The 24416-nt window shown below is 43.7% G+C and overlaps 1 protein-coding gene across 4 annotated transcripts in view; it reads right to left on the bottom strand.

The window, feature by feature from the left end:
* The window catches only part of dnm1b (dynamin 1b), a 47066-nt gene that overhangs the window by 22031 nt on the left and 619 nt on the right, over window positions 1-24416 (bottom strand). For 3 of the 4 annotated variants that reach the window (XM_048998481.1, XM_048998482.1, XM_048998483.1), the window contains exons 2-15: window positions 13166-13239; window positions 11598-11747; window positions 11158-11361; window positions 10694-10792; window positions 9652-9812; window positions 8961-9103; window positions 8549-8684; window positions 7278-7345; window positions 4067-4205; window positions 3473-3559; window positions 2582-2652; window positions 2454-2505; window positions 2214-2225; window positions 523-636 (exon numbers count right to left, since the gene is read on the bottom strand). In XM_048998481.1, the coding sequence (XP_048854438.1) occupies window positions 523-636; window positions 2214-2225; window positions 2454-2505; window positions 2582-2652; window positions 3473-3559; window positions 4067-4205; window positions 7278-7345; window positions 8549-8684; window positions 8961-9103; window positions 9652-9812; window positions 10694-10792; window positions 11158-11361; window positions 11598-11747; window positions 13166-13239 (1510 nt within the window). The remainder of the gene's footprint in view (window positions 1-522; window positions 637-2213; window positions 2226-2453; window positions 2506-2581; window positions 2653-3472; window positions 3560-4066; window positions 4206-7277; window positions 7346-8548; window positions 8685-8960; window positions 9104-9651; window positions 9813-10693; window positions 10793-11157; window positions 11362-11597; window positions 11748-13165; window positions 13240-24416) is intronic. The other variant, XM_048998484.1, reaches the window with a different exon arrangement.

Below are 24416 nucleotides of genomic sequence, written 5' to 3'. Positions count from 1 at the left end.
ATGGAGAGACGAGTGAGGCCTTTTTCATAGGGCACTGCAGAATTCCCCAATCCTGCTCCCAGTGCTAGAGGAGACCATCTTAGTCGATGGTATTTCAAGTCAAAACCACACCAGGAAAAGCAACTATTTGGAACAATGGCAAATTGATTCCACTTAAAATCCTGGCAAAGGCATAGATTTGGGTATTGATATAGGGAAATGTCCCTTCCAATACTGTGGGAATACCGTGTGTGTGGAGCCCAGGGCTGATTTGGTCCATACCAATGTTTAAACCAAACCTACGCCCTTGAATCCTGGTCAGTTAGTGAAAAGTGAGTGGTTCTCAAATGAAAGGTAACAGACGGCATTAGTTACGTCTGTGCGATGTCGTTAGCAGACTAGGCAATGACAGGTTAATGTCTGGCAGTGGTAGACTAGATCTTTGGTACTACTATAACTACTGTATATAAGCTACTGTAGGAATACAAAAGCTTTATTTAAATGTGGAAAGATTTAATTTTTACTGCAAGGACAAAGACTCACCTCATCATCCTTGTACCAGGACAAGGTCTCAGCGGTCAGCACGAACCAGTACTCCTTAGACCCCCCTTTCATGATGCCGATGTTGTTGATGGTCAGCCAGCCCTTCCTGATCACCTGTGTGGGGCATGGAGAAGTGACATCACAGGAGATCCTGCATTTACTCAGCAGAACTCAAACACGAAGCCCCTTCTGGTGAGGGAACCTGTCTGCTCGGCTCGGGCCAAGGTTGTACTCCTATGTCCGAGATATTGCCTATAATACCACCAGAAGGCGATTCCCTCACCAAAGACCTGGACCTATCAATAAGGCCTGAACATCACAAGTGACATCAGCCATACGTGTCTTTTTTCACAGAAGGATTGCAGCAACATTCATCCATCCAGTTTTGTCCTATTTGTCCTAGACTGCTTGTCCTATTCAGGGTCGCGGGGGGTCCGGGGCCTATCTTGAAGGCTAAGGCCCCAAGGCAGGGAACAACCCAGGATGGGGCGCCAACCCATTAGAGGACACACCCACATACCATTCACTCACACACACACCTATGGGCAATTTGGTAACATTGCATCAACATCTGAAGCACAATGTCCTCTTTAGCTTGATCTGCTACATTGTTACAGCATCAATAAAGCACTCGAGTCCCTCACCTAAGCTGCTGGTAGTACTGCGATCATTCACCCTTATGGATTTCTCTTCACTTAGCTCTCTAGTGGTTTTCGGACATAATTGGAAAGGTGGAAAAACAAGAATATTATGGCAGTGGATTGGTGGCCTACATGTTGCATTGATAACTGTACAGGACACTGTATCGTTCACAAACTTAAATGACTTCAGAGAATCTTCTACCTCCTGTCTAAGAAGGAATAAAACCAAAAGAAATGAATGATGAAATGCAGATCCGCTGCTAGGCACCACAAAAATGAATGCATGAATGTATGGACAGACAGACAGACAGACAGACAGACAGACAGACAGACAGACAGACAGACAGATAGACAGACAGACAGATAGATAGATAGATAGATAGATAGATAGATAGATAGATAGATAGATAGATAGATAGATAGATAGACAGACAGATTTCTTCAAACCTGGGGTGACAAGTGAGCCACCATTCTGCCACCAGCCAATGCCACTTCCGCAAATATCTTAGCAAAATGTTTTTTGTATAAAATAAAATATTCAGCGTGACACTAATTACATATAAAGAAGGTCTTATTAAAAGTGTGTATATGCATAAATTTATAACATAATTGTATTTTAAATGGTTCTTGACTGCCATCGGCTCAGGACTGACATTTTTCTTTGGTCATTAGGTCATGACACAAAAAGTGGATCAAGGGGTGGGAGGTTGCGATGGTAAAGATGTCGACTGGGGTGGGGGGTCACAATGTTAAAAGTAATTCTTTTTTAAAAACCACATACTCCATAGTCCGGTATTGGAGAAAACCTTTACTGCATTAAACATCCATAGTGATGCACCTTTGTACTCAGTCTTGTTTCAATGACAGAAGGTCATTAATGACATATTGTGCTCACTCATGTCTCTCCTGTGATTAAATGAGTGTCTGGGAGACACGGTGCAGTACCGCCGCCCCAAAATGAACACAATGTAAGTTATGTAATGTTAGTGTGCATGTATAAGATGTGCGTACGTACAGATATGCGCATCATCAGAGTGTGGGCATACTCACCATAATCTCATCCTTAAGTGTTGTTGCCATAGTAATAGTAGCAAAGCAAAAGAAAACAGGTAAGATTATTAGAGCAAATAAACAGAAAAAAAATACAGCAAAGGAAAAGAGCAAAATAGAATTGAAGTGAGCCCAAGTGTATCTCAACAGAACAATACAAAGCAACGAGGATGGGAAATATCAGAACAGAGGAGGTCTGGAGGTAGCCCTGTAAGGGGCGATGTGCCACAGACTCTGTACCTGATTGCCAGAAGCCTTCTTCTTGCTCATCTGGTTACTCCTTTGCTGTGCACTGCAAAGAGAAATTTCCTCAGCAGCAGTAACCTACTGTGTATTTGAAGAGGATAAATAAGCAGGTAGGATCTTACTTGGCAAATCCAATGAAGTCTTCATGATTTGTGTTCACGTAAGCCAGTTCAATGTCGATCAGCAGCATCACCTGGAAGTAAAATAAGCTTGAGGATTGAAATTCAACGGAACTAAACTCTAGTGGTTCCAGTCAATAGGTTTTCGGTTGTAGGCATGTATTACATTTTGTACCACAAATGGATATAATTACGTACCGCAGTGGACCACTCTATAATTTTTAAACAAATCTGCATTTTTAAATCCTGGTTTAATTGTGGTTCTGCTGGCAGAAGGATACGCTGAGCAGCAAGATGTTTTCAGGTTCAAAATTTCTAAGACAGCAGCACACAAGAATAAGCTGAAGCAGGAGACACTGGGAACGACCAGAAACCAGCCAGATAAAGGGCGGAAGCGACATTCTAATGCCAGAGATGACTGTTAACTTATCCGACAGTTTCTCATGAATCGGAGGATGACATCAAGTGACCTTAAAAGGAATGGGAAACATTAAGTGCGGGTGTGAAGTGCACCGCTAGGACAGTTTGTATCAGGCTCCTAGAAGCAGGACTGAAGTCCCATAAAGCAAGGAAGAAGCCCTTCATTAATGAGAAACAGGGAAGAACCTGGCTGCAGTTTGCAGAAAAATACATATTATTCAGACGCATAACCATAAATTGAGAAATGAGTGAAACACAATTTTTTTCTGTGGTTGTATATTGTAATAGGCGTGGCATGAGCAGGTTGCTATAACAATAAAAGATGGACCATTCCACCTACCAATTTCTGTGGTTTGTGTGCTTGTTCTTTTGGTTAAAATCTCTAGTTTTGGTCTCCAGTGCTGTCTCACGCAGGTGGTGAAACCTCAGCATCGCTTAAGCTGGAAAGTGGCGGAGCGTAAAGGTGCTACTAACCTGGTCTTTGGTGCGGCTCTCCCGGTCGCGGATGTGTTGGGTGACGATCCTTTCCATCTCCTCCCTCAGCATGGGGTACTGGGCTAGCTGTGGCCCAGAGGACAGGGGCTCATGATTGGCTGAGGCCAGAGCAGCAATGTGCACAGCAAGCCACATGGACACAATAGCGCCACACACCACGTAACACCTGGAACCGGCGTCAATGGTGCAACAGTCATCAGCTGACAGCTGGGCTTCTCATGATGAGCTACGGTGTACCTGTGTTAAACACCATCGTGTCTCACACTCCCTATTCATTTTGCTGCCTAAATGCCAATCGCAAGATAACTTATTTATAAAAATGTGGTATTCTTTCCAGACCTTTCCCTTCACCAGATTTGCACAAGCTCAGCAGTGGTGAGCACACACTTTGTCTAGTGTCTGTGGAGTCAACTGCCCGATTCTTTGTCATATACAACCTTCATAAGACTCCAGAAGATTTCATAAAGCAGAGATGAGAGTGATATTAGCTTGATGTTAGCTATAGTCCACAGTCACCAGTAATTCAGCCATCAGATCCCTACAGTGGGATAAACAGGCCTGCCCGGGTGTCACCTTCTTGGTGCACTGCCTCACGGTGTTGACCAGCTCCGAGATGACCAGGTCCACACACTTCTGGCACGGCTCCTTGATCTTCCCGATCTGCCGCTTCACAATGGTCTCGAAAGCCATGTCTGGGGTGAACAGCCCAGTTCTGAGGCACGGAGATAGCAAACAGGCATAGAAAGATGGAAGGAGAGCAGAGGAGGTCAAAATGAGCATCAGGAAGACTCAGAACAGAAAGTGCACAGTCCCGCATTAACGTCTGCTTAGTGCACTGCCTGAGTAATAAGTATTAAATTATTCTACATTCACCTAACACTATTATCCAAAGCAATTTACAGTAGACAGCAGGGTTTCTTCCCCAGGATCTGAAGCCACGACGTTTGTGCTGTTGGCACAATGCCATACTTATTGGGCTACAAGCCATCATTAACTATGCTTGGAAATGTTCCATATGAACCTTGTCATGTTCAGTCTAACCCATTCATCATCCACATAGAAGATTCCAAACAATACAAGCAATTTAGAGACCACGATTCAGCCAGGTGAGTTTGGACCGTGAGAGTGAAAATATGCAAATACCAGAGAGACTGAGGCAGGACCCATGACCTCCTTCCCCCGTGGCCTTATCCACGCTGGCCATGAATAGCAGAAACCTCTCCCACTCTGAGCGCTACTTTGCTACAGCTTGGACTTATGTAATTTTCCTTGAGTATAAATAGACTCATTTCAATAATTGTAATTAGAAACAGGCCTGACACGTTTTACACTGGAAAAACTCTAGTCATTCGCTTTTCAATGCCATAAAACATTTACCACTTTGTTTTAACAAGGCTTTTTGTTGTGCTCAATTTCCCAGCGCTTGAAGCAGTATGTGGGTCAGTGTGATTTCTTTTTGCAGGATGACCGGGTGGTCTCTCATACCTCAGTCCTCTTAATCTTGGCATCGAGCCCTAGAGTCAGTCAAGTTCCCTGTCAATTTCAGCACTGTGTATATACTCTAGTACTCACAGAGTATATACTCTAGTACTCAGAGTACTCATGAATCTCCTGTAGTTGAAGCAGATATACAGACTGCATATCAGATCCTATTTTAATACTAAACTACTGCATCAACAGTTTAACCTTTAACCTCCCAGCAACTGTGCCCTAAAGGGTTTGTCCAAAGTGAAAGTGATACAAAAATGTTACACAGGCAGGGGTACATACTTATGTGAGTAGGTCAGGATGGCATAGTACTGTTGTGTGTGTATGTGTGGGCATGTATATATTTCATTATCATATGGCCCCACAATGTGATAAAAACCTATTATTTTTATCATGTGGGGGCATTTTTGGGCCCTCACAATGGGAAACTTGATTTTACAAAAATCTGTGACTGCAATCAAAAAACCAAAACTGCCAAAGATCTTGTATTTTGTTTGGTTACTTATGGTTGAGGTTGGCATAGTTGGATTAGGGTTATGCTCAGAGAAATCAGTGTGTGTGTGTATAATTATCACACTGTGGGCATCAGATGTCCTTGCAATAGGATAAAAACCTGTCACATTTTACCTTGTGCAGACATTTTTCCAGTCCCCACAAAGAACCTATATTTTATAAAAATCTGTGAATGCAATGAAAAAACAAGCATAAAAATATCAGTGTCGTATTTTATTTGATTGCTTATAGTTAAGGTTAGGGGTGGGTAGGGGTTAAGGTTGTCATAATGGGATTAGAGTTTCACCTATAGAAATGAATGGAGAGTCCCCAGAAATATATAATTGCTAACCTGTGTGTGTGTGTCTGTCTGTCTGTGTGTGTGTGTGTGTGTGTGTGTGTGTGTGAAGTTGCATTTTCTCCCCCAAGTTATGCAAGATTCCTCTAGTTTCCTCCAGTTAACTGAAACATCTCTACTTTGTGTGTGTAGAAGATGGATGGACAATAAAACAGTTATTTTATTTCATGAATGTCCTCACCCACAAAGAGGTGGTTTATCTCCAATTTCCAGCAACATGGCTAAGTGAAGGGTCAGCAGTAGGGTATCCAGAGAAAAATCTGCGTATCTTGTTATTTTTAAGAATTATGCTCAGCGATCCGGCATGACTTACGAAATAATATGAATATACCCAATAAATAAATACTAGAAACACTGAACGCAAAAGTTGTGATTTGCAGCTGGACTGACCTATAGCACACACATGATATACGCTGCCTTTTGATTTTATTCTTAGGGTGTATAGTTTGATACAGTGGCCCGACGGAAAAGGACCTCACTAAAAAACATAGCGGGGCTCTATAAAACGCACTGCCCTCCAAGCGCAAGAATAGCTAAACAAAGCCATGTGGCACGTTTATAATCTTGTGTAACAATCATTGTTTTTCCCCTAAGTACTCACCCTGACTCATTGAATTAGGTAAAAAAAATTAACCTAACATCAACAGCACTAAAAAGGTACCTAGATGCTACTGACACACGAGGCAACAGAGGAAGAGCTGCAGTTCTGCATCCTAATGGCCTGACACATCCTCCAGGTGCAGCGCGGCTGGAAACCTCTGGCAATCACTGCTGCACTACCTGGGTGCTGACCAGGCCATTGGCTCTGCTACCTCAATAATATACAATTTATGAATAAGAAAACTTTAAAGTTTCGATACTTCTTGTAGATTCTCACGTAATTTGTAAAGAATCTGTCTTTGAAATGAAAAGGATACGGCAGCATGATTTAAAAAAAAAAAATGTCTAACATTTTTAAAAATAAACCCCTGTGTTGACTGTAAATTTGATTAGGGAGCTCTCTGCTTCTCGGTGGTGTCATCTAACCAGCAGACGATGCCGGCCAAAAAGACAGAGGCGGTCGGGATGAGTGTCTGAAAACTATGCGGTATGGGAAATACGAGGCACAGAAGTAACAAAAACACGAATATTTATCGGCTCCAGATCATGTGGTTACCGTCGTAATGCAGGAGCCCATAGACTTGGCCCAGATTTAACTAGAAGCAGCCGTTCTGCAGAATGGATATGCATCAAAATTAAGACGTACACCCCAGGTGCTCACTAAAAAGCATGTGGACACTGGCTGACCAATCGCATACACAAGGATAAGCATGGGGTAGGTTTAACAGTACACCTTATTTATACATGCACATGTGCTGTTCTGTCATCATCTCTGCGTTCCTATTGGGTAATAAAGTGTGACCAGGGCAGGCAGACGGGGGCTGTTCGGGCATGGGGGCCACTTGCCTGATTCCGTGGATGTTCTTAATGGCGTAGCTGATCTCCTTGCGTAGCTCCTTTTCATCAAACTCCATCTTAAAACAGGGGGAGGAATTGGGATAATGAGCTGTTTAAACGCACAAGCCAATCGAGATGTGGGTCGTCTCCACAGCGTGCTACGCTGCATGATATGTCTATGGCGTAGTGGAAGTGACAGTGCATGTTCATGTCAGCAAAGAGCTACCCCAGTGACAACATTTAACCCACAGACCAACATTGTCCACAGACCAAAGCCCCGGCCGTTTAGAGGAGTGTGATTTGGAGCTTTTCGGAGCAGCAATGACTCTCAGAGCCAACCTGGCAGCATTAGACTCTGCCAAGTCTACCCAGACACACAGTTTAGACCAGACGCACTACTCGCTTCTGGGGGTACGCACTGTGTGTGCATTTTTTTCCAGAGAGAGGGAGCGAACAGCATGTTTTTGTCATAAAGTCTCTGGTAACAGCCCCGGGAGAGACTCAATCCTAAACCATGAGTCACCTTCTCCGCCGCCATTAACCGATAGCAGAGGCCTCCTGCTCTCTCTCTCTCTCTCGGTCTCTAACTCACAGGCGGGTCACAGATGAAGGAGCTCTCAGCCTCACGGAAAGGGCCACATCCGAGGGAAGGGAAGGGTGGGGCTGCCACGTGGCCGTTTTCGAAGCGAGAGTTTGCAGACTCAGGAATCCAGGGGCCCATCAGACTACGCTTTTCAAAATGACCGTAGTTGTCAGTCCCCAACTTGAGTGAAATCTCTCCGTCCCTGTGTTATCACGCCTGGGACAGCTAGTTAAAGAGAGTGGCATGGGCCCACACACCCACAACGTCCTTTCAAGCTGGGAGCGAGCCTTGTTATTGCCAGGAACCATTTTATCATGAACACACTCAGTCGTGGTTCGTCTCAGATTACTGGCTGGCCAGTCGGCTGTCTGGCTGCTCTCTGCTGCAGCATGAGAATCACAAACATACTCATTACACTGAAGTTTTAGTTTTGTGCTGCAGGGAGAAAAAACAAGCCCACTACCTACATACTGTCCCTTGACTTGGCTTCCTTGGGGAGGGCAGCTATTATACAAATTTCACATTATACTTTTGGGGCACATGGCCAAAATTAATGCCATCTTCTATGGAAAGACTGAAGAATCACTAAAGAGCAGATGTAAAACACTGGACCCAAATACACAGACGGGACTGTAACGGCTAAGACAGCCCCCCCACGCGGGATTGTACTACGTAAGACGAGAAGGAGGAATTGCACCTTGACCAGCTCGAAGGGGAAGCGCTCGTGGAAGATGCGATTAATCCTGGCTCCCCCTGACAACTCGTAGGTGTCGATCTGGTCTCCGGAGCCTTCGATGCGCTTCTCGAAGTCAACGGCAAACTGCTGCACCATCCTGTGTCAGAGGCGGTGGGGTTAAGGTGGAGGGAGAAGGGAAAGGCTCAGCAAACAGCCCAATCTCAGAGACGAACGGAAAACCATGTACGCGTATGAGGATGGCAGCCTGCCTCTGTTAGTCGTTCCTGCTTTGGACTGCACATTGAAATGAAACCCACCACGACTGGTTAAAAAGAGGAACTTGGTGAAAGCTGTTTGTCCTGGTGTGTGTTATCATATTACTGTCCCACAGGCACCAGAAAGCCATGTGTCTGGTGGCTGGCCATCCACTCACTGCAGCAGGGCCTTGGTCTTGCGGGATGGGTCGTCTGGCCGGAAGTTCTTGTACTCCTCCACCTCCTTCTCAATGGACAGCAGCTGGCTCTGCAGCTTGTTACGGAGCCCTGGCAGCGTGTCCCTGATGTGATTGGTTAATTGCTTCAAAGGGAAGAGAAACATGCACTTAGAATGGGCCTCTCTGGTCTTCAAGAAAGGAGCCCATCTTGCATGACTTTTCTTCACCCAGATCTCGTGCCAGAGGGATGGAGCAACTCTTCAGCTACGCGTGTTTCTACCATAAGAAACATACTGGCACTTAAGCCCATCAGTAAATCTTAATCAAAATCTGCTGGCCTCCATTTGGTCTGCAGCAGGTCAAGGTGAATGCATTCCAAATTGAAACAAGAAACCCATATTAAATATAGAATAATAAAAAACACCGTTTGGTGTCATCTGATGGGAATTAAATCTCTAAATCTTAGAAGCATTTAAATGTGGTTTATGAGAGTAATGTTAAAAGCAAGGCAGCCGTACCAGAAATTCTGTATGAATATCAGTTCATTGCCTGTGTCCTGTGTCCTGATCACACAGCCCTTTAACTTACTCCTAAACATGTTCATAAACACTCAGCTGACACTTAGCAACAGAGTAAATAGTTTATATGACACCTGTGTTCCCTCCCCCACACTCTGTAACACAGAACCCACCTGGTTGAGGATTTTCTGTAAGTAAGGGGTCCCCATGCGCTCTGCCAGGTGCCTATAACTTGGATGTGTGAGGAAGAACTTCCTCTCTGCTGCCATGGCAGCCGCGATGTCCTTCTTACCATCGATGTCCTTCTGGCTGCGATTCACAACCCCAATGTAGCCTGCAGGGGGCAACATAGACACACGGAGAGTTAAAAACGGCAAATCCACACAAAAATAGTGCAGGCCAAAGTGCAAAAGCAATCAAAGTGTTTCAAAACATCTGGGCAACTGGGCTCATATGAAACACGCCAAAAATGCGCAAGAAGGCTTTCCATGTTCATTTTAAATGGACATCGACGCCTGGAACAGGTTTGAGAAAGGGAGGCATGCAAGGAAAACTGTTCTTCAAACTGGGAAGCAGGTCATTCCAAAATGAAAAGGGTTCGTTATACCTCCCCAGAAAAGTTCCTTCTCCCATCACACAGCTTTCCTCTTCATCCGTTTTTTCTCCATTTCCATTTAAAAAAGGTCATTTAATCATACTTAAATGACAAGTAGAACAGGCTTACTATGTCTTAATGGGGGTGGGGGGAGTAAAAGGAGTGACGTCCAGTGACAACATTTTTCTGGGCTCTAACCCAATTATAAATCAATTAGGAAAAGTACACATCAGCATATTTTCTTACAGTGTTTTCCAGAAATAAATGTTAGTGCCGAGATCAGCAATATATCAGAACCCCAGTAGAGAATACTGTTTTTTTTCTAGATGTACATTTCAAGACAGTGTTTTTAAGTCACAATGTGGTCATAGCAATCTTGCCACTAGAGGGCAGCATTTCTGATATCCTTCATGTTGGGGATACATCATCTTGCGGGAAACTCCACAGTCACATGCACCGAGGAAAACTGGCCATACATCTGCATGCTCACTATGTATCTGTCAAGGGAAACTCATGTTTATTGCAGCCAATCCCGTGCTGAACTGTTGTGTATATCTTCTGACGTAACGGCTCCTCTGCCACGTTGTGCAAGCTGATGGGAGGAACAGGCAGAGGCTCACCTCGCCTCAGTGGAAGCAACTTGTTCTCCAGGATATCCCTGGCATCCGTGCCTTCATCCATCAGGTCCAGCTTGGTGATCACGCCGATAGTTCTTTGGCCTACCCACACAAGACACACACACACACACACACACACACACACACACACACACACACACACAATGCATTGTCTTTATAGCTTCTAAACATTATTTAATTTGATTCTGTATCTCATAATTTGCTCCCCCATCCATCTCAATAATTGAATTTTCTGTTAAAAAGAATAACACTGAATAAACATTAAAGTACATTAAATTAACATTAAATAATCAATCATTGCATCCATTTTTCATCACACACAGTGTTATATTACGCATGAGCTTTGGCTCAGAAAGCAAATATACACTGTTTTCTTTTCACTTGATTTTCCTTCAGACCAGTGTTGCCATAACGACATCTGTCAGGGTCTGTGTGAACCTGCACACCTTGTGGGTCGACCTCTTTGGCTATCTTGAGCGCGTCGGAGTTGGCCAGGTCGGAGTTGGCCGGGGACACGGCCAACAGCAGGCAATTCTCCTTGGTGACAAACTGCATCAGCATTTCCCGGATCTGGTGCTCAATGTCGGCCGGCTGGTCACCTACTGGCACTTTGGTCATCCCTGGCAGGTCGACCAGTGTGAGGTTCAGGACTAGGAGAGTCGGCAAGACGAAAAAGGTTGGTGAGGAGAGGGTGAGGACCCAGGATGAAGCAGGGGAAAGAGACAGAGAAAAGAAGAACAGGAGAAGACAGAGATACAGGGGACAGATGAAGAAGGAAGGTGAGGAAGATGAAGAGGAACATCCAAGCGGCAAACCCGTTAATGTCATACGCCGCCCTGGTGGCCAGGCTGACAGTGCACCGGCACATGGCGGCCGCCGGTCATACCGTGAGGAGAGTAGACACGCAGGTTGATGGGCACGGGGGAGATGCCTTTGTTCTGGCCTGTGACACGGTCCGTCTCCGCGTCGATCTCCTGCCGCACCTCATCAAAGTCCGTGAACTTCTTGCCCTTGCAGTGCAGGAACTCGGCATATTCTGGGAAAAGCGCAAAGACAAACATGAATGGCAGGAACGCAAAGGTGTGAGGCTTTCCATGACAGAGCAGGGAGCTGGTACGCTGCTTTTCATATGTACCCAATGAATGAATGAATGAATGAATGAATCAGTCAGCTGATTAAACACATCAGCAACAGCAGGCTGCTTCAAAATTTGTCATTTGGTTGTGTGAATTTTAACATAATCAGTGAAATTGTTATTTTTTTGGTACAGTGGTGCCTGCGGTTCACGAACACAATCCATTCCAGGAAAGCGGTCGTGAATAATTTTTGTTAATTGATTTTTTGATTTTTTAATTGATGGTTCACCAATCAAATTTTGTACGCAAACCAATGCATTTTTTTCACGGGATTTTTGGTCGTGAACCAAATTGTTCGTAGACCACAGCGTTCGCGAACCACAGGCACCACTGTCTTATGCTTTCACTGCTCTTCATTAATATGTACATGTAAATTTCTTTTTGCTGCGTACTGGAAAACTCCATGGATATTGCACAAAAAAAAAGAGAAAACCATAATGTCTTGGCTCGTTGTCTGCTTTCTGTATTGTAAAGGAAGTAGCAACAGTTATTTCCCATTTAATGCTAGTAAAGCAGTTCAAGAAATACAAACTTCACTAGATGGCAGCACTGGTAAGACTCTCAGTAAAAGAAAAGCAAAACAGTATAGCAGCATAAGAGAATCCACAGCGGTCTTGTAAACAGGCAATGTCAGACATCTCCCCTTCCACTTTGGCTCTGCCTGCTCATACTGACACTCTGGCTTCCCAAACTTTGTACCAAGCCCTTATCCAGACAATGAGCAACATCAAAAGCTGGCTTCGTTTTTCAGTTCTCCTTAGTGTTGGAAATATCTGATTTGTGCAATTCAGATATTATTCCTCCCCAAAGAAAATACTAATGTTTGCTAATACAAAGGCAGTGTTGGGAATTTCCAGAACTTACAAATCCAAACCAGGATAAGGTTTCTACTAACCAGTTGAGCATAAACAGTCACAGTCACAGTACTCAGCTGATTGATAGACACTAAATCTTGGTTTGGATTTGTAGTTTCTGGACATGAAATCCCACTGGATACAAGCTAGTAAAAGGCCACATTTGATCGATATACAGTGGGCTGTAGGACACTGGGGCGGCAATATAAATATCACAAAAGCAAAGCAGAGCCCTGCATTAATGCATAATGATACAGGATCACACGGCAGGTGAGGGACCCAGGGTGGATCAGCTGCCCCCTTTTTCCACTGCCCCGTTTTCTCCAGCTTGTGGGATGCAAGCTGCAGGGAGATACAGCATTTTGGTGGGAAGGAGGGCGATCCTCCACCCTCTCATCGCCCGTCTGTGTGCCTTGCAGACGTGGCAGCACGGGTCCACTGCACTGTGCCCACGCTGAGCTCACCTGTGGGGCAGTTGATAAGCTGCAGGACCAGAGGGCGACGGGTGACGATGCCAGAGCCTCGGGGCAGGAAGTCCCTGTGACAGACACACGACAAGGAGCTTAGTCGTCTGAGCCCCAGCATTCAGACATCGACCAGCAGGCACAAGAGAGGCTGGAACTGAAGATCCTACGGAGATGCTGGAACTGAGCTACTGGAATACTCAGCCAAGGACAGTTTGCACCAGGAAGACGGTACTGAAGAACCAAGCATCGGGACACGGCAGACCCCCGTGGGGAGGAGCCTAAGTCAGGCAGGGCATCTCACCTTGCCTTTATGGAACAGAATATAAGGCTTAATGACCCTGTCAAGTTTGTAAAATAAAACAAATAGGAATTTATTTACTTCCAGTTATTAGAAAACACTGACAAACAACAGGGTTCAGTCAGCTGGCTGGTGTGAGATTTTCAATTTGAGACAAGTCTGAACACACATGCACACACATTTACATGTTTGTAACAGTTTTATTACCTTGTAAATAGTCTGTAGGGTTTGCAAACTATCCCAGTGTTTTTGATGTCACAAATTTTTTATTTATAATGGAATAATAAAGATTTGTCGTGAGATAACTTGCATGAGTATGGTATGAGAGTCTGAAAGTGTGAGCATCATGGCAGATGCGTGAGAGTTGGCAACACTGCAGACATTATAAACTTATCATTCTGATTAAGATTAAGATGTTTGTCTGTTTTTGATCTCATATCACGTCCGTGTTGTAGAAAACTGCCCTTCTTGTCATGCTAAGCAAATGCTGTAGTTCTACTGCCTCATGAGATCTTCTAGGTCTTCTGCAAAAAAACCTTTATATGTACATTAGGTACACGCACGAGGTGTACTTTAGCAATACACTCTTATAAAATCCACATAGGTTTATATAAATTATTAACAAGCGATAGAATTAATGCATTAACTGAAGCAACAATAAGAGCGCAGTCAGCGATGGCCTGACATGCCCTGTTACAGTACGAGGCCGTGTTACCGGAGCAGGCAACTGCCAGCGGTACCAGAAAAACCAACCATAGCCGAGCAGGAGCCGTCACCATGGAAACAGGTCACATGGGCACACAGGGCCAACAGAATGAAGTTAATTATCCTCCTGTCTCATTCCAGGGTGAAGCGTAATTAGCGTGAGGATATCTGCACGCGTACACTTGGAGGTGTGATGGCGTGCATGCGAAGCGTGTTTGTTAGAGATTAGGGAGAATAGCTGTGCTCAAGCCTGACAGAGGCGAAGCCACAGTGCAGGCACATGTCAGGCAGGACAGTGACTGCAGTGGGAAACCTGGGGCGGTTTAACTGCAGTGACTCTGCAGGATATGATAACGACATGTACACTGCCCCCCCCACCACCACCACCAAGAAGGCCGCAGCTTCAACAACCCTCACAAGCCCTCACCACATTCACTTTTTCCTAGACTCTTCCAGGTGTGATTAACCCCCAGCACCAGGTATTATTGGTCCTGCTCTACTTCTCAGTGATTTCAAATAGAATACATTCTATCCTCCAGGACAGGACGTTTACCATTGGAATGATGACACAGGTCTGCTCTCAAACCAAACACGGTTCATGTAGCACAGTCGACGAGGTCAGCAGCTTATGAACCAATGAGCCAGATGCTGCTGACTTCGCCTGACAGAACATATCATTTTCAGTGCTCACAGAAAGACGCTACAGGTGTCTTCAACAGTGCTTCAGGAAGCAGCACAGGGGCCACAAGTTGAAGAAATTGAGAGGGGACAACCGACTCAACTGCTGCCGACAAATGGGCACTGAAATCCCTGCAGGCATTCTCCCCGGCCAGCCAAATCACAACAGTCTTATTCACCCACATATGGCTGCTTTTCTTTGCCTTCTTTTCCTTGCCTATATGACTGGCAGGTGTGCCTATATTCACTCCTTTCCTCCTTCTAAATGCCTAGATGATCCTGTGGCATCTTAAGCTCTGCCTTCCTGGCAGATTCTCCTCATTCTGGGCAGACAGGCCTTTCAAAATCTTACAGATCTTCAGCTCATTGGAAAGCAGCACAATTCATGAACTTGAAGCTGAGCAAAAGTCCTCCTGAGCGATTCTCAAGCCCTTAATGACAACGCAGAGCTCTTTTGCCGACCCCACAACATCAGCAGTTTTGGGCCTGCAGCCTCTTCCCTGACATTAGCACAGTCTGCCCATTGCTCACTGTTTACACCCATGCAACACTGCTTCGCTCAGCAGCCTTAGACATCTGGCTCTGCATTACTTCTCCTTGGAGCCGCACCTCCACTTTCAGCTGGGCAAGAATAACTACCACCAACCAACAGCAGCACTTCTTGCCAGTGGTTAAAATCTTACCTCTCCATACTCCATTTTCTCCTTTATTTAGGTATTTATTTAAGAATCCCTTAAAAGGGAAAAAACATTAAGGAATTCACTGCATTGAAAGAGATTTTGCAGTAGTTTCCAGGGAGACCGTTCGTTCGTTTGCACCCACACCTGTTTGTGATACCTGTTGTCACCTCCAGTGTTTATTTCGTTGACAAAAATGTGGACGAAAATACAGCCTGATGAAGGGTTTCCATTCACTAAAGCAAAAAACTAAAATATACGTTAATGACAATGATGAAATTAAACATATTATTCGTCTGACGAACATAAATCAAAACGAAAGGCAAATTTCATCACCACTGCATCCTTATCTGATAAAATTTGGGCTGTTGCCCCTGGTGTATTGTGTTTACTAGGAGTAGGTACTGCTACTGAGGGGCAATAAACTTGCTGACTGGTTAACGACAAGCATGGGCGCTAACTCGGAGGATACGGGGAAGTCCAGAAACAAGCGGCAGAAGTAGTGGAGCAAAAACTGAGCAGAATTATTTTTGTACCTCAGTTACATTAAATGCATTAATGAATACCTATTTTTGCATGCATCTCCATATTTTTGCATCAAACAATGTGAACGATAACCAACAGTGAAACTTGCCAGCACTTTTTAGCGGAATAACTTTACCTTGTTTTTCATCCTTTGGAAAATGAAAGATAAATCTGCTGACCAGATTTACCAATTAATTATAAACCTGATGCGGGGTGTAAATAAAATCACAAATCGTCTGCCGGTCAAATCAATAATGCTAAATCAATTGCTCATTATTATTCGTATCCATGGGGTCCTCCAAGTCGCACAACGCTCATCTCGGGATGCCGACATTTTCATCATTTATTGCCATAAATTCAGCTGTGTTGCAGTTAAGATACAGTAAGAGGTACCTTACTTTGGTTGTTAAGGTCTTTTTTGCAACCATTAAGGGAACTAGGTATAAGACCTAGAAAGGAGAAAAACTTAAATACTTAAGTAAACATTTTAAGGAAATCTTAAGGAGGAAGACTTAAGGGTGTTTTTGTGCAACCGACTTATTTTAAGGAAACTTAAAACTTAACTGGAACTCTCAGGAAAATCTTTATTAAAGGGGTTCTGTCTTCAGAACAATTCAGATTCTTCTGATTCTGATTCTTCTCAATACATTGTATCACTGCATATAATGGCACGCTGAACAGGAAAGCTAGCTCTGTCATAGTACTGAGTCTGGACTCCTTAGATTGGTGGTCAAAGGCCGAATGGTGTCCAATTTGTGCTCCATTCTAAACAATGAGGCCGATAGTCTCAATTGAGGAGCACCTTCGGCTAAAGGCTCATCGTCCAGAGATCCACAGCTGAATACTTTACGCTCTCCTTTGTGCTAGGTGCTATTCAATTCTACAATGCTCCAGGTCTCCATGTCCATAACCCTGCCGCTATTCGTTTGCACAATGCTCCAGGTCTCCATGTCCATAACCCTACTGCTATTCGTTTGTACAATGCTCCAGGTCTCCGTGTCCATAACCCTACTGCTATTCGTTTGCACAATGCTCCAGGTCTCCATGTCCATAACCCTGCCGCTATTCGTTTGCACAATGCTCCAGGTCTCCATGTCCATAACCCTGCCGCTATTCGTTTGCACAATGCTCCAGGTCTCCATGTCCATAACCCTACTGCTATTCGTTTGTACAATGCTCCAGGTCTCCGTGTCCATAACCTTACTGCTATTCGTTTGCACAATGCTCCAGGTCTCCGTGTCCATAACCCTACTGCTATTCGTTTGCAGAATGCTCCAGGTCTTCATGTCCATAGCCCTACTGCCATTCATTTGCACAATGCTTACGGCTTCTATGTCCCTCACCTTACCGCCATTCATTTCTACGATGCTCCCAGTTTCCATGTCCTTAACCTTACTGTCATTCATTTGTAAAATGATCCTGTTCTTCACATCCCTCATCCTACTGCCATTCATTTGTATAATGCTCCTGCTCTCCATGTTCCTAACTCTGCTGCCATGCATTTGTACAATGACACGGTTACCATGTCCCTTACCTTCTGCTCTTCATTTGTACAAAGCTTCTGGTTTCAATGTGACAAACCCTACTGCCATTCGTTTGTACAATGCCACTGATCTCCGTGTCCCTAACCCTACTGCCATTCGTTTGAATAATGCCACTGATTTGCATGTCCCTAACCCTACTGCCATTCGTTTGCACAATGCTCCTGCTCTCCATGTTCCTAACCCTACTGCCATTCGTTTGCACAATGCTCCTCTCCATGTTCCTAACCCTACTGACATTCGTTTGTACAATGCTTGTACAATGCCATTCGTTCGTACAATGCTCCTGCTCTCCATTTCCCTAACCCTACTGCACAATGCTCCTAGTTTCAATCTTCCAAATCCAGCTGCTATTCGTTTGTACAATGCTGCTGGTTGCCATGTCCCTAACCCTACTGACATTCGTTCGTACAATGCTTGTAGAATGCTACTGGTTTCAACAATGACCGGTCTTTGTACCACACTTATAATAACTGTGTGGTACTTTAAACTTTACAGTTATTTTATAATTTCTTTTCAGAGTCTGTTGCACTAGTAGTTACTTTTTCAATGCTGCTGGACAACAAAAATACTATTGTTTATCATGTTTTCTAACATAGTTATTCTGCTGCTGTTGATGTACTATTCTGCGCTACTATACACTTACAGATTTGTAGCTCACGTAACTTTGTGCCATAAGACTTGTATGTCATTTTCATTGACAGTGGACCGAAAAAAGCAAGCAAAACATAGCCCACAAAAAACAGGGTTGCCCTCACTTAGCCCTCCTCGAAATGAGACAGTTCAGTATATTATGTTGCCAGAGAATGGGTTAGTTTGTGTTCTACCCCATGCTGACTGAGCAGGGCACATACACATTCAGGCCAGATGTTGGGCTGCACAGGCCTTCCTGAGGACGGACCACAGGAGAAGTTTGCTGTATCACCCAGCACAAAGAGCTACACAGCTCCACAGCTGAGTCCTGCACCGTCACTCTGGGGCTGCCTCCCTCTGAAGTGGAGCTGTGTTTGCATCATCGGGGCAGCAGACCCGCGGGCAGCGAGGCATAATGCAGCATGTGTTTGAGGTGAAGAGCAGAGTTTGCCGGGCAGGGCGCCTGGGGGAAGCTTATTAAAAGCATGCGGTCCCATACAGGGGGACGGCTGTCACACATGCTGGTTTGGACTTGACCAAAAATCAGCCCCTTGACCACTAAGGTCCCCCTATTGAATGATTTCATTGACATTCCAAGGCATCAAAATGAAAACGTTTTCTGTTTTTAATTATGGTTATTTAGGCAGTATCTAATTAATAATAAGTAGGACAAGCTTTTCATCCTGTGCTTTTCAAGATTTCACGGTGTGTGTTTTTTCAGTGCCAGTGTTTTAATAACTCTCTCTTTTCCACTAACATCTTTACACCAGGAGCTCCTGGTCTGACCCTGCCATGGCAGGGAGGCAGTTTGCAGCCAGTCTTTCCTAGTTAGGTGAATAGGAGGATTGACACATCGTTCAACCTCTTAACAGAGACACAATGTCCTCGATTCATCACCACACAATGCAGATGTTCACTTCTCTTAAGTGTTGGCACCAGCCTTCAGATAGTACAGGTCTGAGTGTTCATGGTGCCTTGTGTTACGGTCAGATTATATGACATCTACAAACAAAAACTGGTAACTTGTCAAGGAAGAAAAAATCAGACCACAAAAAAACATTTCGAACTGGCCCAATAATCTATATCTGCAAATATCTCAAATTGTATTTTGACATGAATAGGCAATGCCCAACCACCAGTGTAGTATTAAACAATACATTGGTTCTTACAATAGGTAAGATAAAAATATAAAATATAAGTGATTAGGAACTATCCCCAACCTGACACCTAACCCCTAGCTCAATCTGAAGTAAATAAAAACATTAACTTTAAAAGTCAATCCACCATTTACTTAACCATATGCTCAATTAGAAAAAAAAAACTGAAGACACAACACTTATAGTGCACAACTTTTGTATCTATTCAAGATTCACTATATTCACTCTAAGCACGTAGAGGTCAGGAAGCACAGCAAGCAGTGAGATCTCAGCACCTGCCTGACAGCGGTGCCCAAAAACGAACGCGAGACATAAATTTGTACTTGGAGAATTGAAAGTGAAAGTCAGTCATCAGAAATGTATCCTTCTTCGCCTGGGAAGATCAGATATAAAGAATCAATACAGAGATATTAAGTAACAGACATAATGAATATTTGAAAATGGCCACTGATTTTCCTGTCGAGTGCAGCCAGACAGATGTGCTATAATGTGATATAACGATGATTCAAAAAATATTATGAGAGGGTGAATAAACAAAGGTAGCAAAACAACCGCAGTTAATTCCATACACATGTATGTGTGTGATTCTGCAATTGCAGTAAACTGCTGGACACTTAAACATTAACCATGTCGCCCCTTTTGCTTGACTTAGGGATGACAGGGTGGTTCTTTAACCTGAACCATAAATCTGATACATACTCAGCTGCATGCTTTACTTGGGTCTTATTGCTTGTAAATTGCATTAAGAGATCGTGTGTCAGATTCCCATCTCGGGGTTGGTGTTTCCTGTATTCCGGAGTTCTGTCTTTGGTTCTCGTGATTCTGCATCCTAGTTCTAGCTTTCATATTCAGGTTCCCATACCACAGCTCCTGCTTCCTAGCTCTGCTAATCGATCCACGTGTGTCTCCTCCCCCTCTGCACATTTGCTTCTGAAGTCACCTGTCGGGTCGGCAGCCCCAGATCCTATTAGCTGCCTTTTCCCCTAATGTTCTGCCCTAACACATGCAGGGACCACTGGGCAGAAGCCCAGGAAGTTGGGCGTGACAGACAGTCAGACAGTATGTTCTGCCCCATCCTGCAACAAAATGAGTGATTAACCTCCATCAGTTCATGCATGACCACCCCACCATTCACCGAAGTGTCATTAATTATAAACCAAATAAAGTTAACTAACTGATGTTGTGCTCTGACTAAATGCAGACCAAATACAATATGGAATGATGTAGTGGACTTTCCTTATCTCAGTGACTAGCCCACCGCAGGTGACACCCTCCACAGATGGTGGTGACCACATGCCCCTCACCATTCCCCAACGGCAGCCTGTGGACCGGCCATATGGGACATGCCGGCAGGCGTGTCCTTCGCACGTCACGCTGCATAGATCCGGGAGCCCCCGTCAGCAGAGGCCAGGCAGATCCCAACAGCGTCAGCACAGAAAGCCCCTGGCCTGATCGACCAGTGCTACAAGACTCCGCTGCTTGCTCAACAGTCTGTACAAGGACGCCAACATCTCAAGAAGAACGTGTGCGGCTGTGTGGCAGCTGTCAGGCGGTTGTCATTCCTCCTATTGTGCTATTAGTGAATGATATAGCATTTTTCAAACAACCTTACAGCTAAAAAAAAAATATGGAATTTTGCTGTTCATAATGCATTCCATTTTTAGGGAATGCATGGGCAAAGACAGTCCCTCCAAGATTCTAGTTAAAAAAAAAACAGAATTTAACAGAAAAACAAAACCTTCTGATGAGTTTCACCTTTCGTAGAGGAGACTCAGCATTACTGGATGGTCTAGTTTGCTGGGCTGCTCATTATCCCCTTTCTATTGTGATATATACAGTAACAGCGCACTCACAGAATCAGTTGTTTACCATGTTTAGGTTCTCACAGGCCTATATGCTTTCTTGAAGCCTCAGTCATTCTTGGACGATTATGAGTCCAATAAAATCATACTAACAGCACTGACCACATTCATAACTACCTGGTTTAGGTATGAACACCACACTTAATAAAAATACCACATAACTGGATGTATCAGAGATCGACTATGTCAAGTGGTTCTTCGGTTAGAATCTTGACACATGTGCAGTACGGCACAGGATCTCCTCTCTTCTTTGAATTAAATGGCAGGTTTTTCTGTGGTGGTTCCCCAATAAACAACTGTTGGGACAGCCAGCATGAACATGCCCCAGATTTAACTGGCGAGCAAATTTACTGAAAAACATTTGGAAAATAGGGATAGATATCTGTATTGGAAAAGCTATATTTTGTAAGTGAGAAGTAAGAGTCACACTATGAAAAATCTATTTCAAAAAACAATCAACATTAGTTACTGAAGCCATATTTCTGGAGTGCTGTCCTGGGTCCTGAAATCATCAATCGGACAAACCACGTGAACAACATTTTGTCAGATAACTCTTACATTTGACATTCTGTGCTGAGAATTAGCATCACACTGATATATGTATGGGAACAGCATAACTGTGTCAGCATAACTTGTTGCTATTATGTAGTCAGAAATGAATCAAGACAGGTACCTGGTTGGACTATCAGTGATAAAGCCACGAGTATCTCTTATCCTGATTGGTAGGTTTTGCTGCACATTAAGATTCCTGCTCAGCAGAATTTAGTTGCATTGGTTTCTGTATCACTAATTAATATGATATATATTCAATTGCTTTTAAACATCCCGGGTACAAGCAAATACAAAGCACAGATATTAAAAACTCCCTGCTTTGGCTGTAAACGAACAAATACTACAGAGCAGTCTCTGCCAATCCCCTGCAGTGAAAGCGCTTTGCAATATCACATGCCAGAATCCGGTCATGTTCTGATTTCAGATAGCTAAACCAGTGCGGACTGCAAATGGCAGCAAGACCACTTACCTCCCGACCACAGCGCCTGCCAGCAAATGGCAATGACACAAGCTGCTTGCCAGGAATGTTACCTTTTTCAAAGCTAATGTTAAACTGGAATGACGGACACTTAAACTACACTGTTGCAGGAACCACAACACTGGTTACAGGAAATCACTTGTCAAAAGGCTGCAATATATGATGAGGTCTAAGAAGTTGGTGTGCACTGTAATCTCATAATATGAATACCTAAAGGCACCTTCAAAGTCAGGTTAGAGAATGTGGCCTCAGCACTGAAAAGCTCTGGTGTCCGGCATTGATACAGACTGAACTTCGATACCTGAGTCTGTCTACACCTTACATGCCCCACACATACATGCAGCAGTATACATTAAAATATCTTTACATCATCTGTGCTAAAAATAGTACCTTCTGAAATCCATCCAAGAGAGAATCCTCCCATATCCAAATAATGGCCAAAACCTGAATGGGTTTTTTAAATCATAACCCCACACTTCAAGGCTTACACTGTTCAACAACTAATCATGTAACAATTATATAATTAACACTGTGCCGAATAACAGGTAAACCATTCCAGTTACTGCACACTTGCTTAGTGAAGATGCCACAGGTCTTAAGCAGATTAAAAGGAGCCACAACATCAAGGTGCAATAAATCTTCTTCCACCAACCTGGCTAGGAGCAAATCCATCTCTACACTGCAAATTATTCTGACTGTAGACACAAAGGGGGTTATTTAGAGCTGTTGGGACTATTTACAGAATACTTTCACGCTGACCTGTGGCTATGCTAATGGTTTACTGTATTTCAAATGCACAATCCTTTTATCTTACTTAGAGATATAACCACAGTCCAAAAATAGACTTGTGCAGGAAATACTCCCAAAGAAAGCATGCAATTCACTCAAGTCTTAATGGCTCACACTAAATCACGTTGCTGTTATGGATTTTGATATTTAATAACTAAATTTAAAAAATCAAAAATTAAAGGCATGTATAAAGTTTTGAAGCAAGCAAGACAACAGCAAGAGGACTTGGGGGTAATATTTCATTAACGTTGAATACCACACCCACAGTGGGACCAACAGAATCGCGATGACAGGCCCTGATTCAACAGCTGGATTGGCACATAAACATGCCGTCCTCTCACTGCCTTCCCCTCCAGCTTATAGCACAGTTATGAAACGGCACGCAAAGCCTTTTTTTTCCTGTTAAATCATCACGGACGGCACACCTTCATTAAAGTGGAAAGGATTCCCAAGACGAGAAGGACGAATCGGACGTCTTCGCTTCTCTACCCGTTCCTATAATTGCCAACACCTGGCAACCACTGATGATGCCATGCCACTGTAAACAACAAAAAACACTAAAAATACTTTAGGTTAAAATAAACACTATGACTGGTATGGTAGGGACAACAAAATGGCAGCTGTAATACAGACAGAGCCGATCAATCTCTCAGCTGGGCCTATAGGTCTTCTACAGCTGCTGTCCACAACCTGTCGAAAAACGCAACTAAACACGGTCATCTTTGATTCACCTTCCTGCCTTTTTCATCACACCGTTCTTACCGCACATATGTGTACCTACATTTACTAATGCATTACAATAATATTACATAGATGTTTTATGGTTATATAAAATCATTAGCCCTATATCGAAAGCATTATTCGATATGCAATAATGTATTTAAAAGGCTGTGTTTTCTCTTATTTTCTAAGATTTTAACGTGGATTCAGGTCTGTGATTAATCAGCTCCTGGATGCAACGTAGATCGCCAATCGCGCAGAGTGACAGACATTCGGACTGTGATAACCATTGATCTAACATCACAATTTTAGACATACATTAAATAAGCCTTATTTCGTGCATTGTGGAATTATCATAATACTTAGCATTATTTTGCATTATAGACACTGCGTAGAAAGGCACACGATCTTGTGTGTTGAACGTCTGGTTATATACCCTATACATACGTATTGCGGAATCCGCGTAATAAAACAACCGGTTTAGAAAATTAATGTGTGGGGGGATGTTTAAAATCTGCTCCTCTGCATCGTATATTCTCCATGATTATAAGAAATATATCATCTAGTAATGCGGAAATGTGTCGTGTTGTGGATACGTCTCTCAAGATTATTACGATTCGCTCCTGCTTGACG

This window comes from Brienomyrus brachyistius, chromosome 2 (genome assembly GCF_023856365.1).
Source record: "Brienomyrus brachyistius isolate T26 chromosome 2, BBRACH_0.4, whole genome shotgun sequence".
NCBI lineage: Eukaryota > Metazoa > Chordata > Actinopteri > Osteoglossiformes > Mormyridae > Brienomyrus > Brienomyrus brachyistius.
The sequence above is the reverse complement of the archived record's forward strand: the minus strand, read 5'-3'. Positions and strand labels throughout refer to the sequence as shown.